Source organism: Psammomys obesus, unplaced genomic scaffold (assembly GCF_907164565.1).
Source record: "Psammomys obesus unplaced genomic scaffold, mPsaObe1.curated_primary_1811, whole genome shotgun sequence".
NCBI classification, from domain to species: domain Eukaryota; kingdom Metazoa; phylum Chordata; class Mammalia; order Rodentia; family Muridae; genus Psammomys; species Psammomys obesus.
Window position 1 is genome coordinate 770,732 of NW_026590412.1, and position 15,376 is coordinate 786,107.

A 15,376-nucleotide genomic window follows, 5' to 3' on the forward strand; every position below is an offset into this window, starting at 1 on the left:
TGCAATTCAGTTCACTATGTAGACCCTGTTGGACTTAAAACTGGTGCTAATCCTCTAACCTCAGTCTCCTGACTGAGTCTTGAGATGCAGACACGTGTCACTATATTCAGGCATTTCTAGTCTTTGTCTCTCTGTCTTACTCTGTCTCTGTCTGTCTCTCTCTCCCTCTTTCTAACAGGATTTTGCTGTGTAGCCCTGGCTGAGTTAGAACTTGCTGTGTAGAACATAGACACCTACCTGCCTCTGCCTCTCAAATGTCAGGATTACATGTATATGCCACCACCCCTGGCTTGCAATGTAGCTCTTTAGATGTTAAAAATTATTTATTAGTGTGTATGGGTATTTTGCCTGCATGTATGTATGTGCATCATGTGCATGAAGTATCCTCCAGGGATGGAGGAGAGTGTCATATACCTTGGGACTAGAGTTGATACAGTTGTGAGCTGATGTGCAGGTGCTGGTGGTTGAACCTGGGTCCTCTGGAAGGAAGACCCAATGCCCTTAATTGCTGAGCCATCTCTGTAGCCCAAATATTTACCTTTATAGTATATGTCCTTTTGTGGTTCACTTTCTCTTTCCCCTTTTATTCCTGTTATGTTTATTATGGACATTTTTTTTCTGTTAATGTGCCCCCAAAACAGACAATACTGTAGCCAACATAGGCAATACAGTAAGCCAACTGTAAGATCATAAACTTTTGTGCCATTCTTCCTTCAACTATACTCACACAATTCCAAACACATAATTCGATTTGTAAATACACCAATGAGGAACTTTTTCAACATTTTGGGGAACTTCAAGCCAGTATACTGTTCTTATTCTCAGTTATGGAACCCATACTGTAGAACTTTCAGAATACTTCCTGAAAGATTTACCTTCTTCACCCTGCCAAGGAATGTATACTTTGTAGGAGCCAACTGTTTTCTCATATGTCAGTCACAGTTGCCTTAAAGCTGAAGGATATGGGACCCATGAGCTGTAGGAGACACTTTGGGGCTCCACCCAATGGCATGCTGTTTATCTACCTTTGTTCTGTTCTGGCTTCTCATTGTTTATACTTGAAGGAAGCCAGCATTGCTTCCCAATGTGTTATAGAGAGCTTACAATTCTGCTTTCAGGATGTATGCAAAAAGATATGTTATTAAAAAAGAAAATGTGAGGGCTGGAGAGATGGCTGAGAGGCTAAGGGCACCAGTTCCTCTTCCAGAGGTCCTGAGTTCAAGCCCCAGCAACCACATGGTGGCTCAGAACCATCAATAGTGAGATCTGGTGCCCTCTGCTGGTGTTCAGGCAGAACAATGTATGCATAATAAATAAAATAAATATTAAAAAAATAAAGGAAAACGTGAATACACAAGGTTTTCTATAAACCTTTCCACCTAGTGGAAACATTCCACCTAGTCAAATTTTATAAGGCTCTGAATTTTCCAAAGATAGATTAAATACAAAACTAATTTCTGTTTAACCAGAAATTAGCTAGAATTGTATGAATACAGTGGCCACATGAGGTTATGAATAATGAATACTTGAATGTTGTCAGTCTGAACTGTGATATAGTACAAATATAAAATACACACTGAATTTCATAGATTTATAAAAAAAAGAAGGTAAAGTATATTAATGATTTTATTTGTGTTCAAATGTTATTTTTGATATATTAGCTAAATAAGATAAAATATAGGAAATATAGTTATTTTATATTTATATTTCTTGTGTGTTTTTAAAATAGCTACTTTTTCATTACATTTGTGTGTGTGTGTGTGTGTGTGTGTGTGTGTGTGTGTGTGTGTGTGTGCACGCGTGCACGTGTATATGTGTTTGTAGGAGTGAGTGCCTGTTAGGATATGTGTGGAGGTCTGAGGACAACTTGTGTGAGTCAGTTCTTTCTTTCCACCATGTGGGTCCCAAGAATCAACTCAGGTCCATCAAGCTTGGCAGCAAGTGCCTTACCTGATGAGCCATCTTGCAGGCCCTGCTACTAGACATTTTAAAATTGCATGTGTAGTTCACATTGTATTTCTTTTGATTTAGTACTGCTGAGACCTCAATTATTGAAATGTTGGATTCTTCCACTTGTTTTGTGTGCCCTGCTGCTGATAATTACCCTTGACAATAAATAATTCTACAGATTAGTTCAGATTTAACCTGTCCCTTTTGTTCTATCTAGAGTTTGACAGGTGGAATCAATGGGGGTGTCCACTGTACAGATGTAACAAATGCAAGTAGGACGATGCTTTTTAACATTCATTCTTTGGAATGGGATAAAGAGCTCTGCGAGTAAGTTATGTTTTGACCTAAATGTAGTTTCTCCTATACATTCTTTTATATACATTATTTGTTTGAAATCTGAATGTTACTCTTTGCAGATGGTAGTTGTATACCAATATTTATTGCTCATATTTCAACTACAATATGCTAGTTTGTATTTGTATGAGGATATTTGTTTTGTTGTTTTATGGGAATTTTGGCATAATTTTTCACTGTAGCCTAGAATAATCTTGACTTTGTGGTGATTCCCCTGCCTCAGCATCACTAGTTCTGGGATGAAATACCACAGCCAGCTTCTATTATATATGTGTGTTTTAACATTTTATATTATGTGTGGGTGTACATATTCACATTCAAAGACACTGGGCTAAGCTGTATTTAGACTAGAAGGCATTTATAAGTCAGCTTCTTCCTGACCTTTGGCTTCCATGAATCAAACTCTGTTCATTAGATTTGGCGGTGCCTTTACCTTCTGAACCATCTCATCAATGATGAGTGTTGCACATACAATAAACAGGTCATGTTAATTATTCCTTTTTTAGAAAAGTTCTTTGTTTTCAGAGTGTGCTTTTAACTTTGTAATGATTTGGTTGTTTAAGGGTGGACTGTTAAATTCCCAAACATACATCTAGGGATCTTTTGACTAATAGTTTATCACTGTTGCGTTCTATGCTCAGATGTACCACATGTTTATTCAAAACAGTATTATGTACTCAAAGCTGTTGTTTTTCAGATTTTTTGGAATTCCAATGGAAATTCTTCCCAGTGTCCGGAGTTCTTCTGAGATCTATGGCCTAATGGTAAAATAAATAGCAGGTGGAAGGGATTTTATTAAACAAGAAAAGACTTTTGCTATTTAGAATTCAACACTCAATTTTGTTATGTTTTATAGCTTGGTGTTTGGGACTTTCTCTGTGAATGTCGGTATTATGTAAAAAAAGAACTTAATGTTTTTAAATGGCTTTACTTTTTAAGTGACTAATATGTTTATCGTATTGAATTCTATGCTCAGATTTATCTATTTTCTAATTATCTGTATTAAAATGTTTTACATGTTTATTCAAAACAGAATATTATATACCCAAAGCTAAAAACTACCTATTTATTTTATACTTACAAACTTTAATTGGCTTTTTATTGTTTTTCTCATTTGAATATTAATATTTTTAAGTTTTGTAGATAACCTAACTCTGAACAGTGGTGGGAATGTTTTAGCCAGTTTATTCTTCCACATTACTGTAGTAGCTGTGATGTCTGCTTTTAATTTAGAGCAGGTATTGTTCACATTTTAATAGTGTTCTTTTACCTAGTTAATCCCTTTTAATGGCTAAACCATTGTTATATATTCATTCTTTGTCAGTTTGGAACAATTTAACAAAGAAACTGAAAACAAAGAGTCTATTTGTAAATGAGGTTGCTAATTAAGGTGATTTCCTTAATGGGCATTTTGCTGAAACCCAGAGGGAAAAAAGTAAGTGTGTTTAACATCATTGAAAATCTGTAGTCAGATATCAGGAATAGAAACGTTTAGGAGGGTTTGAACTGGTATTTGAGCATACAAATTTGAAATGTATGATAAAACTTAAGAATAAGTTTACAGAAGCTTTAAAAGTAACCATTTCATGAAAAATGTTAGGAACTCCACTCATAGAGCTGTTAAAAATAAAACTAAATGCCAAATGTTCTTCTAGTTAGTGCTACAGCAAGAATTTAAGTACTCTATGTAGAATAAGGATTTTAAAGGCAATATGAAATTATTTAAGGCAGGGATAGTCACTGCTTATCTGTAGTACTTCTGTAGTTTTCGTAGTGATCACAAACTCACTTGGTTCAGAGCAAAAGAAGGTATTTTTGAAATACCTTCAGAGAATGATTGAAAGAAAACATGTAATTGGCCTAGTTTTCTCTTGCATTTAAAATATTATGCTTCTGTCCCCCTCTCTCCCCCTTGCTGACTATAGAAAATCTCTCATAGCTTGGTGAGTAGGCTATCCACTGATTATGCCACTTTTCATTTTGAAAAGATACAGTGCATTTCCATTTATTTTCAGTCAAGCATAAATCCATTCACTAAACAAACATATCTAGAATTTCCATGAGCTTCCAAAAAATTATAAGCTGTAGTCATATTTTAAGGATTTTTTTAAATAAAAGAAGCAGAATCTTAGTATTCATTTGTATTTTCCTCAAGATTAAAATAAATGTTTCTAAAATTCTGGGAGAGCTTTCCAGAGATTTGGATGCTTCCCATTGCAAAGTACAATTATGATATACTCTGGCCTTTTAAGAAATTAGGAAATTAGAAATGCTTTTTAAATATCCTGAATATATGTGTGTGTATATATATAAATGTATTATAAAATATTTTGCCCAGTATTTCAGACCAGCTAGTTGGAAATGCACTGTCACTTTTTCTGCATGCTTCCTCAGAGGACCCTCCTGGAATCCTCCAGAAGCTTCTTCGAATAAAGAGAACAGAATGCTTTACATGCCTGAACATTTCTTAGATTATGTTAAAAGTTTGATAATTTTGGAAGAATAAGCAGACATTTTATGATAAATATATCAAGACAGAAATCTTCTAGGTTTCCTAATGATTACTTGTTAAGCCTTCTATTGAGTCTAGCCTTTATTAGTATCCAAAGAATATCAACAATAAATAAAACTATCAGGTCCTAGGCAAAGAGTGTGACTCAGTAGTGGAGGACTTGCTTGTTTCATTAGGCCCTGGATTTGATCCCTAGCACTAAAAATCCAACCTTGAAAAATAGCCAATCCTTTTTTTAAATTTTGTTTTGGTTTTTGGTTTTGTGGAGACAAGGTTACTCTGTGTAGCCTTGGTGGTTCTGGACTCACGTTGTAGACCAGGCTGGCCTCTAACTCAGAGATCCAGCTGCCTCTGCCTCCCTGAGTGCTGGGATTAATGGTGTGTGCCACTACACCAGGCTAAATAGCCAATCTAAACCAGAAAGCATAAAAGAAAGAAAGCAGGAAGAATCTAGAGGTCATTTTTCATTTTGCTAAGGGCATATGTATTACCTACTATGAAAGATACGTGGAGAAGAAACTATTGTTGCCTTCTTCGTGTCAACAGCTTGGACACTGCAGGTCCCAGGGCCATTTTCTAACAAATGGTAGGCAAAGTAATCAACCTGAAGTTTTTCATTTAGTGTTCTTTCTGATATATCATCCTTACTTTAGGGATCACATTTATTTCTTTAATCCCTTAATATCAGTACAAATACCTCTGTAGAAATATTGTTTTCTTTCTGTGACTCCTGGGAACTAGACCCAGGGCCCATTATATGTTAGGAAATAGCTGTAGCAATGACATATATCCTCAGCATTGTAATATGTTTTTTTCAAAAACTATTTTATACAGATTTGGCAGCCAGACACTAAAATCCCTCTTTGCTTCTTGCTGGCCATAGTAATTGAAATAAAGAAAATTATTTATAAATTGTTACTTGTCTAAATTTAACTGTCTTTGAACAAATATCTGAAATCCAAACACTCTTGCTTCTTAAAAGCAGTTTTGAGGAGAAAGAAGAGTTGATAAAATATAGCCTCTGGAAACCATGTTCCATGCTAGCTAGTTAGATAGTTTTTTAAAAATATGTTGGTTGTCTCATAATAGCAGCAACAATATCAAAGCATTAACTTTGATCTGTGATCACATACGTACCCCAGTTGTCATTTTTGAAAATAAATAAGTTATATAGTTTGATTGCAGCAGCCTGTCTGTGGCCTAACACTAACTAACTGAGTAAAGAGCCTGTGTCTCCTGACTGCCAGTGCAGTATTTTAGGTTCTTTTTTCAGTGCCCTGTCTCTTCTTGTCATTTTACAAATACTTGTAGTTGCTGTCTCTGTCCCGCACATGTAGTTGAAACACTTCCTTTGTCTTGTCTGCTCATATCCTTTGGCATGTTGCTTTCTTGTTCATTCCTATTGCAGTTATGTTACTTGAAACAAATTTTTGTGACTGTGCCTAACCATTTTTTAAAAATTTTATCAGAAAGCTGGGGCCTTGGAAGGTGTGCCAATATCTGGGGTAAGTGCCAATATCTGGGGTAAGTATTTTCCTGTCACTCCCCTCACACACACACCTACTCACAGACACACACACACACACACACACACACACACACACATATACACCCTATCCTACATTGTTGTAGTTTTCCTCATCTATCTTAATCCTTCTGCCTTTTCTTGAACTGGGAAGGATAAGTAAGAGCATCAATGCTGGCTACTTGTTCTTCTGTGACACCGGCTGGGTCACTGAAAATCTTTTGAGGAATTTCTAAGTCTGGCATAGTGATGCTCTCCAAGCCCAAAACATTGGATTCCTCACTTAAATTTTAGCCTCAGCCATATAGTGAATTAGAGGCCAGCATGGGTTACATGATATTGTTTCTCCAGAAAGGAAGAAAGAGATAAAGAGAAGGGGGAGGGTTGAGAAAGAAAGAGGGAGGAAGACAAGAAGAAAACTGAATTCTAACTCTCCTTTCTTATATCTTATATCTTGATTAACAAATGGGGGAAATGCCATGGGAGGAAATATAATGCATAGATATTTCACTCCTTGATGAATTAAAATACACAAAAATAAACGTTTGGCTTTTTAGGAAATGAAATTAGTAATATTGTCTCAGTATTTTTATTGTCATTTATAATTTTAGTGTTTGGGGGACCAGTCAGCTGCTTTGGTGGGACAAATGTGCTTTCAGGATGGACAAGCCAAAAACACGTGAGTTTAAAACATTGTTGTTTTATTTACTTTTCTTTCCTGATACTTTAAAGGAAGAAAGGTTTTTAGAGTTCATCCAAAATGCAATACTTCAGTATGGATATACACATTGTTTCTGCAATTTTTCCCCGGTTTCTTCCTTTTCTCTTTTCTCTCTCTGCCTTGACTCTTTTTTAAATATATTTATTTTATTACAATTTATTCACTTTGTATTCCAGCTATAGCCCCCACCCTCATCCTCTTCCAATCCTCCCCTCTCTCCCTCCCTACCACCCTATCTCCTCCCATTCTCCTTCTCCAATCCATTGATAGGGGAGGACCTACTCCCCTTCCATCTGACTGTTAGCATATCAGGTCTCGTCAGGACTGTCTCTCATAGTCTTCCTTTGTGGCTGGTAAGGCTGCCCCATTCAGGGGGAGGTGCTCAAAGAGCCAGCCATTGAGTTCCTGTCAGAGACAGCCCCTGTTCCCCTTACTACAGAGCCCATTTGGAGACTGAGATGCCACAGGGTACATCTGTGCAGGTGTTCTACATTGTCTACATAACTGGTACTTAGTTGGAGTATCAGTCTCAGAAAAGACCCCTGTGCCCAGATTTTTTGGTTTTGTTGTTCGCTTTGTGGATCTCCATACCCTTCCAGGTCTTTCTATCTTCCCCTTCTTTCATAAGATTCCCTGCACTCTGCCCAAAATTTGACTATAAGTCTCAGCATCTGCTGTACTTGAGACTTGCTGGATAGAGTCTTTCAAAGGCCCTCTGTGGTAGGCTCCTGTCTTGTTCCTTGTTTTCACTCTCTTCTGATATCTATCCCATTCACCTTTCTGAATGAGGATTAAGCATCTTACCCAGGGTCCTCCTTCTTGCTTAGCTTCTTTAGGTGTACAGATTTTAGTATGATTATCCTATATTATATGTCTAATATCCACTTATGAGTGAGCATATACCATGTGTGTCTCTCTGCTTCTGGGATACCTCACTCAGGATGATCTTTTCTGGATTCTAATATTTGCCTGCAAATTTCATGATTTCCTTGTTTTTAATTGCCGAGTAGTATTTCATTGTGTAAATATACCACAATTTCTGTATCCATTCCTCAACTGAGAGACATCTAGGTTGTTTCCAGGTTTTTTCTATTACGAATAAAGCTGCTATGAACATGGTTGAGCAAATGTCCTTGTTGTATATTTGAGCATATTCTGGATCTATGTCTAGGAGTGGTATATGAGGAAGCACTATTCCTAATTGTGTGAGAAAGCATCAGATTGATTTCCAAAGTGGTTGTACAAGTTTACATTCCCACCAGCAATGTAGGAGGGTTCCTCTTTCTCCACATCCTCTCCAGCATGTGTTGTCACTTGAGTTTTTGTTATTAGCCATCCTGATGCGTGTAAGGAGAAATCTCAGGGTCATTTTGATTTCCATTTCCCTGATGACTAAAGATCTTGAGCATTTCTTTAAGTGTTTTTTCTGCCATTCGATGTTCTACTATTGAGAAATTTCTGTTTAGTTCTGTGCCCCATTTTTTAATTGGATTACTTGATTTGTTGCTGTTTAACTTCTTAAGTTCTTTATATATTCTGGATATTAGCCCTCTGTCAGATATAGGTTTGGTGAGGATCCTTTCCCAATCCAGAGGCTGTCATTTTGTTCTGATGACAGTGTCCTGTGCTTTACAGAAGCTTTTCAGTTTCATGAGGTCCCATTTATTGATTGTTGCTCTTAGAGCCTGTGCTGTTGGTGTTCTACTCAGGAAGTTGTCTCCTGTGCCAATGAGCTCAAAGCTCCAATTTGTCTTCTAACAGGTTTAGTGTATCTGGTTTTATGTTGAGGTCTTTGATCCACTTGGACTTTAGTTTTGTGCTGGATGATAAATATGGATCTATTTACCTTTTTCTTCATGTAGATATCCAGTTAGACCGGTACCATTTGTTGAAGATGCTATCTTTTTTCGACTGTATGGTTTTGGCATCTTTGTAAAAAATCAGGTGTACCTAAGTATGTGGGTGTATTTCTGGGTCTTCTATTTGATTCCATTGATCCACCAGTCTGTTTCTATCCCAGTACCATGCAGTTTTTATTACTGTTGCTCTATAGTACAGCTTGAGATCAGGGATGGAGATACCTCCAGAAGATCTTTTATTGTAGAGGATGGTTTTATCTATTCTGGGTTTCTTCTTATTCCATAAGAAGTTGAGAATTTTTCTTTCAAAGTCTCTAAAGAATTGTTTTGGTAATTTGATGGGAATTGCATTGAATCTGTAGATTGCTCTTGGTAAGATGGCCATTTTTACTATGTTAATCCTACCAAGCCATGAGCATGGGAGATCTTTCCATCTTCTGATATCTTCTTTTATTTCTTTCTTCAGAGACTGGAAGTTTTTTCATTCAAGTCTTTGACTTGCTTGGTTAGATTTACACCAAGGTATTTTCCCTTGACTCTTATATAGCCCAGGTTGGCCTGAAGTTCCTGATCTTTCTGTCTCAAATTGTCAGGTACTAGATTTTTTTTTCATCTTTTTTTTTAAATTTTTTTATTAATTACACTTTATTCATTTTGTATCCCCCCATAAGCCCTTCCCTCCTCCCCTCCCGATCCCACTCTCCCTCCCCTTTCTGCATGCATGCCACTCCCCAAGTCCGCTGATAGGGGAGGTACTCCTCTCCTTTCTGGTCTTAGTCTATCAGTTCTCATCAAAAGTGGCTGCATTGTCCTCTACTGTGGCCTGGTAAGGCTGCTCCTCCCTCAGGGGGAGGTGATCAAAGAGCAGGCCAATCAGATTATGTCAGAGGCAGTCCCTCTTCCCATTACTATGTAACCCACTTGGATACTGAACTGCCATGGGCTACATCAGTGCAGGGGTTCCAGGTCATCTCCACGAATAGTCCTTGGTTGGAGTATGAGTCTCTGGGAAGTTCCCTGTGTTCAAATTATCTTGTTCTGTTGCTCTCCTTGTGGAGTTCCTGTCCCCTCCAGCTCTTACTATTTCCCACTTCTTACATAAAATTCCATTTACTCTGCCCATCAGTTGGCCATCAGGCTCAGCATCTGCTTTGACAGTCTATACTGCAGAGGCTTTCAGAGGCCCTCTGTGGCAGGTTTCAAGGTTGTTTCCTGTTTTCTTCTGGCTTTCAGAAAGGTACTAGATTTTTACGGTCATCTGTCATGACACCCAATTTTTTGCCATGCTGGGAATTACACCCATGCTAGTATGTTAGACTTGCATCTGCCAAGTTAACCACGTCCTCAGTTCTGGTTTTGTATTTTGTTTTTAATTTGATTTTGGTGTTTTTGAGATAGGACCCAACTCTAACCCACTGAAACTGCCACTAGGTTGCTTAAGACTGAACAAAAAGTTCATAGAAACCTTTCTGTCTCAGCTTCCCAAGTTTCTGGGGTTTGTTTTGTTGTTTACCCTGAGGCCACATTTAATGGATTGGGGTTATGAAGAGGTGAGCAAAAGCTATAATACAAATTAAAATTTTCAGTGTATTATTCTGCTGAGGGTTTTCCCCTTAACCAATCTCAAAGTATATTTTTATAGGATATTTAATGCTATTTTCTTGGTGATTTCCTCCTCATCTGAAGTAACTCCACTGATCAGAAACAGCAAGAAGAATTAATAATGCTTCTCTCCTATTATTCTCTCTTAATTTGTTTTATTATAAGAAAGTGTCTATCCCATTTCATATATTCAATGGAAGAGTTATGTGTAATGGTCCATATACTTGAGATATTTTCACTCAGTGCACATAAATCCTATTATTTGTGAATCCTATTATTCCTATTTCATAAGTCAGGTAACTAAGATTTAGAGAGAATAATTAATTTACATAATATCATGAATGTGGTAAGTCAGAGGCATAATATTTGTATATTAATTCATTGTATTCCTTAGTTGTGGCCCTAGACGTCTATGTTTTATTGTCTTCCCTGTGTAGAAAACATTTCCATAAACTTAAAAAAAAACTATATCTTTTTATCTTTCGTTTTATTTTTTAAGTTATTTTGGTTTCTTGTTTTTCTTACTTTTTATATAGTTATAGCTTTTTAAAAATTTTTTCAGCCAGGTGTGGTGGTGCATGCCTGTAATTCTGGGAGGCAGAGGCAGGAATATCTTTGTGAGTTCAAGGCCAGCCTGATCTACAAAGCAAGTCCAGGACAGCGAGGGCTCTATTACACAGAGAAACCCTGTCTTAAAATACCACAAAATTGTTTTTCTTTCACCTATAACTTCCCTACTGCAAGTTTCCCTTCCCCTAGGTACCCTCCCCCCATATCAACCATTTCCACTCCACCCATCCCTGCTCTGCCTTTCCTCAGAAAAGAGTAGGCCTCCTAGGGACATCAACCAAACATGGCATAAAAACTACAATAACAACAGGCACATACTATTACATCAAGGCTGGGCAAGGTAGCCAAATAGGGTCCCACAAACAGGCAAAAGACTCGAGCACAGCCCTTTCTTCCATTTTTAGGAGTCCCACAAGAACATGAAGCTACTAAGCCATAACATATGTCAGACCCTACAGCCTCCCTGATCTTTGCAAGCCCCCATGAGACCCAGGCTGATGATTCTGTGGGCCAGAAGACTGTATTGTCAATGGTTTTTTTTTCTCATGAGAACATCCTAATTCTGTCATCAAGGGTTTTTGTTAATTGGTTCGGATTTGTTGTCTGTTTTATTTTGTTTTGTTTTTTAAGGTTTTTGTTCTTGTTTTGTTTTTGTTGTCTTTTGGAGACAGGGTCTTGCTGTGTAGCCCCTGTGCCTGGAGCTTACTGTGCATCTCAGCCTGGCCTGAATTTAAACTCATCATCCTCCTGCCTCAGTCTCCCAGGTGTTAAGTTTAGAGTCATGATATTTTATTTACTGGTTGTTGGGTTGTATTTTCAGACAAGGTCTTATGTAACTCAGCCTGTCCTTGGACTTGCTATTTTAGGATAATAATTATGGGATTACAAGCATGCACTACCATGATGACTTCTTTATTTTTTAATCATTTATTTACTTTTATTTTTATGTATATGAGTGCTCCATTTGCATGTACACCTGCATGCCAGAAGAGGATATTAGAGGCTGTAGATGGTTGTGAGCCACCATGTGGTTGCTGAGAATTCAACTCAGAACCACTGGAAGAGCAGACAGGGCTCTTAACTTCTGAGCCATCTCTCTATCCTGACTTTTTTATTTTTGACTTAGGTGAATAAGTTTTTTTTTTTCTACAAATAATAAAATAACTAATAGTTCTAAAATATATGCTATTGTAATTCAACAGGGCCAGCCACCCTCATGTAAAAGGATTACCTTATTGGAATGAAACTTTGTTTAGAAGAGGTTATATGAAAATTCATTGAAGGTGTGGTGACCTCAGGTTATGAAGGAGCACTTGAGTCAACATAAGCATGAAAACATTTTCTTTGAATCAGGGTTCCAGCAACAGAATCGGGAAAACTAGGCTGTCTTTTTTTTTCCCTTTTCCTCCTCTGCCAGGAACACTAATGCCAGTAAATCAGATGCTATCTCTATGTCCAATACCTAGCACAGTACGTAGTACATAATAGGGACCCAGTAAAACAGCTTTCATTTCCCCCTTTTATTCCTCTCTCTCTTTACCATTGGCAGCTAAGTCTATAAATTAATAATTAAAATCAGGTAGCAATTGTTTTAGTACCTACATAGTGACTGTAGGTTGTAGGAGGGAAACAGCAAATCATAGATTGTGATCTCACAATTCTTACCCCAAGGGGATATAACACAAATATCCAGTTAATGGTATACAAACTAGAGTTTACATGGCATAAGAAACATTCAAATAAAGTTATGGGCTTTCATAATGAGGCCAGAAAAAAATCACAAATGATTATATAAATGGGTTCAGCATGTAGCTCATTGGTAGAGTAGTTGCCTTGCACAACACCCTGGACTTGCTCCAGCACTATTAAAAATCCATTATGCTAGTAGTGAGACATTTTACAGAATGGGCAGTACTGGAGAATGCAGGGGACACTTAACAAGGATACAGATAGTAAGATTTAGTATAGAAAATGGAGAGAACATTGGGGTAGGAAAATGGTAGAAAATAAGACAACATGAGCCCAGTGGTTCTGGCCTGTATTCCAGGCACTTGGGAGACAGTCTAGTCTAAATGATAAATGCCACATCAGCCTGAGGTACTCAGCATAAAACAAACAAACAAACAAACAAAAAACAGCTGTGGGCGTGGGTGGTATTTAGAAGAACAATGTAGTGTAGGTACATGTATGGGAGTAACTGTCATCCTGGCAGGAAGGAGAAACACAGGACTTAGTATAACCTTAAGGACTTAGTATAACCTTAAGGCATACATCCAGTGACATATCCTCCAGCTAGGCCCCACCTCCCATAGCATCCATAACCTTCCAAAATAGCACCAGATGTTCAAATCATGAGCCAGCGAGGGGTGTTTCATTCACATCATAACAACCATGCTGTAAAGCTGTAAAGTACAAGTCAGGATGTTTATTTTTTTTTTTATTGTTTGTTTGTTTCTTTTTTTATTCTTTTCTCCTTGATAGAGAATTGGTAACCTCTGAACATTTTCAAGATATGTTTAAGTGTGACTGGATTTGTCAGTTAATATAATGACAGTCTTGGGTCACAGCTAGGAGAAGCTAGACTTGTAGTATAATAAGCCACTATATCCTAATACTGCAGAGTCAGAGAATGGGGACATAAAGAGATACAGAGATACATAGGACACTGCAGAGAGGCAAGGGAGAAGTGAGGTCTAAACCCAGGGACAGACAGTTAGGATTACTCAAAGTAAGAAACGGGTCCAATAGAAGAATTTGTGTTTGGACCTTGTTTGTGGTACATATACTACTCACACAAGGAAATGTGAAATAAGTATAAATTGTTTTATGTAAGTGTTTTGCCTACATGTATGTCTGTGCAATATATGTCTGCCTAGAACACATGGAAGTCCACAGACAGCATCAGATAACCCGGAACTGGAGTTGCAGATGGTTGTGAGGTATTATGTGGATGCTGGGAATTGAACCTAAGGCCTCTGCAAGATTAACAAGTTCTCTTACCTCTGTGCCACCTCTCCAGCCCTTGTTTGCATTTTAAAAGCATAAAATTGTCAGGTGTGTTGTAACATGCCTTTAATCCTAGCACTCTAGAGGCAGAGGCAGGCAGATCTAGCATTGAAGTTAAGACTTGTGGGACAGGAATTCCAAGCTTAGGCAGTGTCTTAGGGTTGCTATTGTTGTGAAGAGACACAAACACCATGGAAACTTTTTTTTTTTGTTTCTCTGTGTAGCCTTGGCTGTCCAAGACTCATTTTTTATACTATGCTGGCCCCGAGTTCACAGAGATCTGCCTCTGCCTCCCTAAGATGCTGTGATTACAGATGTGTGCCACTGCACCTGACTCCATGGCAATTCTTAATAAGGAAAACATTTAATTGGGGCTGGCTTACAGTTTCTGGTGTTTAGACTATTATATATTGTCATGATGGGAAACATGGCAACACATAGGCAGAAGTGGTGCTGGAGAAGGAGCTGAGAGTTCTATATCTGTATTTGCAGGAAAAGAGAATGAGCCACTGGGCCTGTTTTGAGCTTTTGAAACTTCAAAGCCCACCCCCAGGTGACACACTTCCTCCAGAAGGCTACACCTCCCAATAGTGCCACTCCCTATGACCAAGTATTGGAACGCATGAGTCTGTGGGTGCCGTTCCTATTCAAACCACCACAGGCAGAGTCAATTGTATATATGGTTGTAGCAGTCTTGTTATCCCTGCTCACTTTAAAACTGTTTCTCTATGACCTTTACTAGTTCAGTTGGGGTTATTAACTAATCTTCCATACACAAATCAAAAGTATGTATTATGTTCAAGAGTGAGACTTGTGGCATAGTCCAAAGCTTATAGTGATAAGACTGCCACAAAGTTCATTTCATCCATATCAACCACGTTGAGTTCTGATTTTGATTATCTTACCACTGCTGGAATACATTACCCTGTAGAGAGAATGAGATCAGTAACCCTTAAATAGCTTTTCCTTGTATGTCATTTTTTTGTCCTAGCTACTCTTTCTGCTATTCCATGCTCAGCTTTTCATCCTTCCAGAACATTGTGGTGTTTCTCAGTCCATAGTTATTATTAGTGATAGAGCTAAGCCGACCAACTATATTTTTGAAGAGCCATTAGTTGTGATGCTTCACCCCGTGGAAATCAGGGGTAACTTAAATGCAACTAGGTGTAGAATTTGTTATAATTCAGTTGTATTTTATAAATACACCATTAGCCTATGACTGACCAAATGCTAAATCCTTTATCTGCATCTTCTCCATCAATTGCTATCAAAATATT

At 37.8% G+C, this 15,376-nt stretch overlaps 1 protein-coding gene across 6 annotated transcripts in view; it reads left to right on the forward strand.

Annotated features, from left to right (window-relative positions):
• Positions 1 to 15,376, forward strand: part of Gk (glycerol kinase) — an 87,581-nt gene that overhangs the window by 46,036 nt on the left and 26,169 nt on the right. For 3 of the 6 annotated variants that reach the window (XM_055607324.1, XM_055607319.1, XM_055607322.1), the window contains 5 exons: positions 2,168 to 2,277; positions 3,002 to 3,068; positions 4,230 to 4,247; positions 6,286 to 6,321; positions 6,953 to 7,020. In XM_055607324.1, coding sequence (XP_055463299.1) covers positions 2,168 to 2,277; positions 3,002 to 3,068; positions 4,230 to 4,247; positions 6,286 to 6,321; positions 6,953 to 7,020 — 299 coding nt within the window. The remainder of the gene's footprint in view (positions 1 to 2,167; positions 2,278 to 3,001; positions 3,069 to 4,229; positions 4,248 to 6,285; positions 6,322 to 6,952; positions 7,021 to 15,376) is intronic. The other 3 variants (XM_055607325.1, XM_055607321.1, XM_055607323.1) reach the window with 1 other exon arrangement.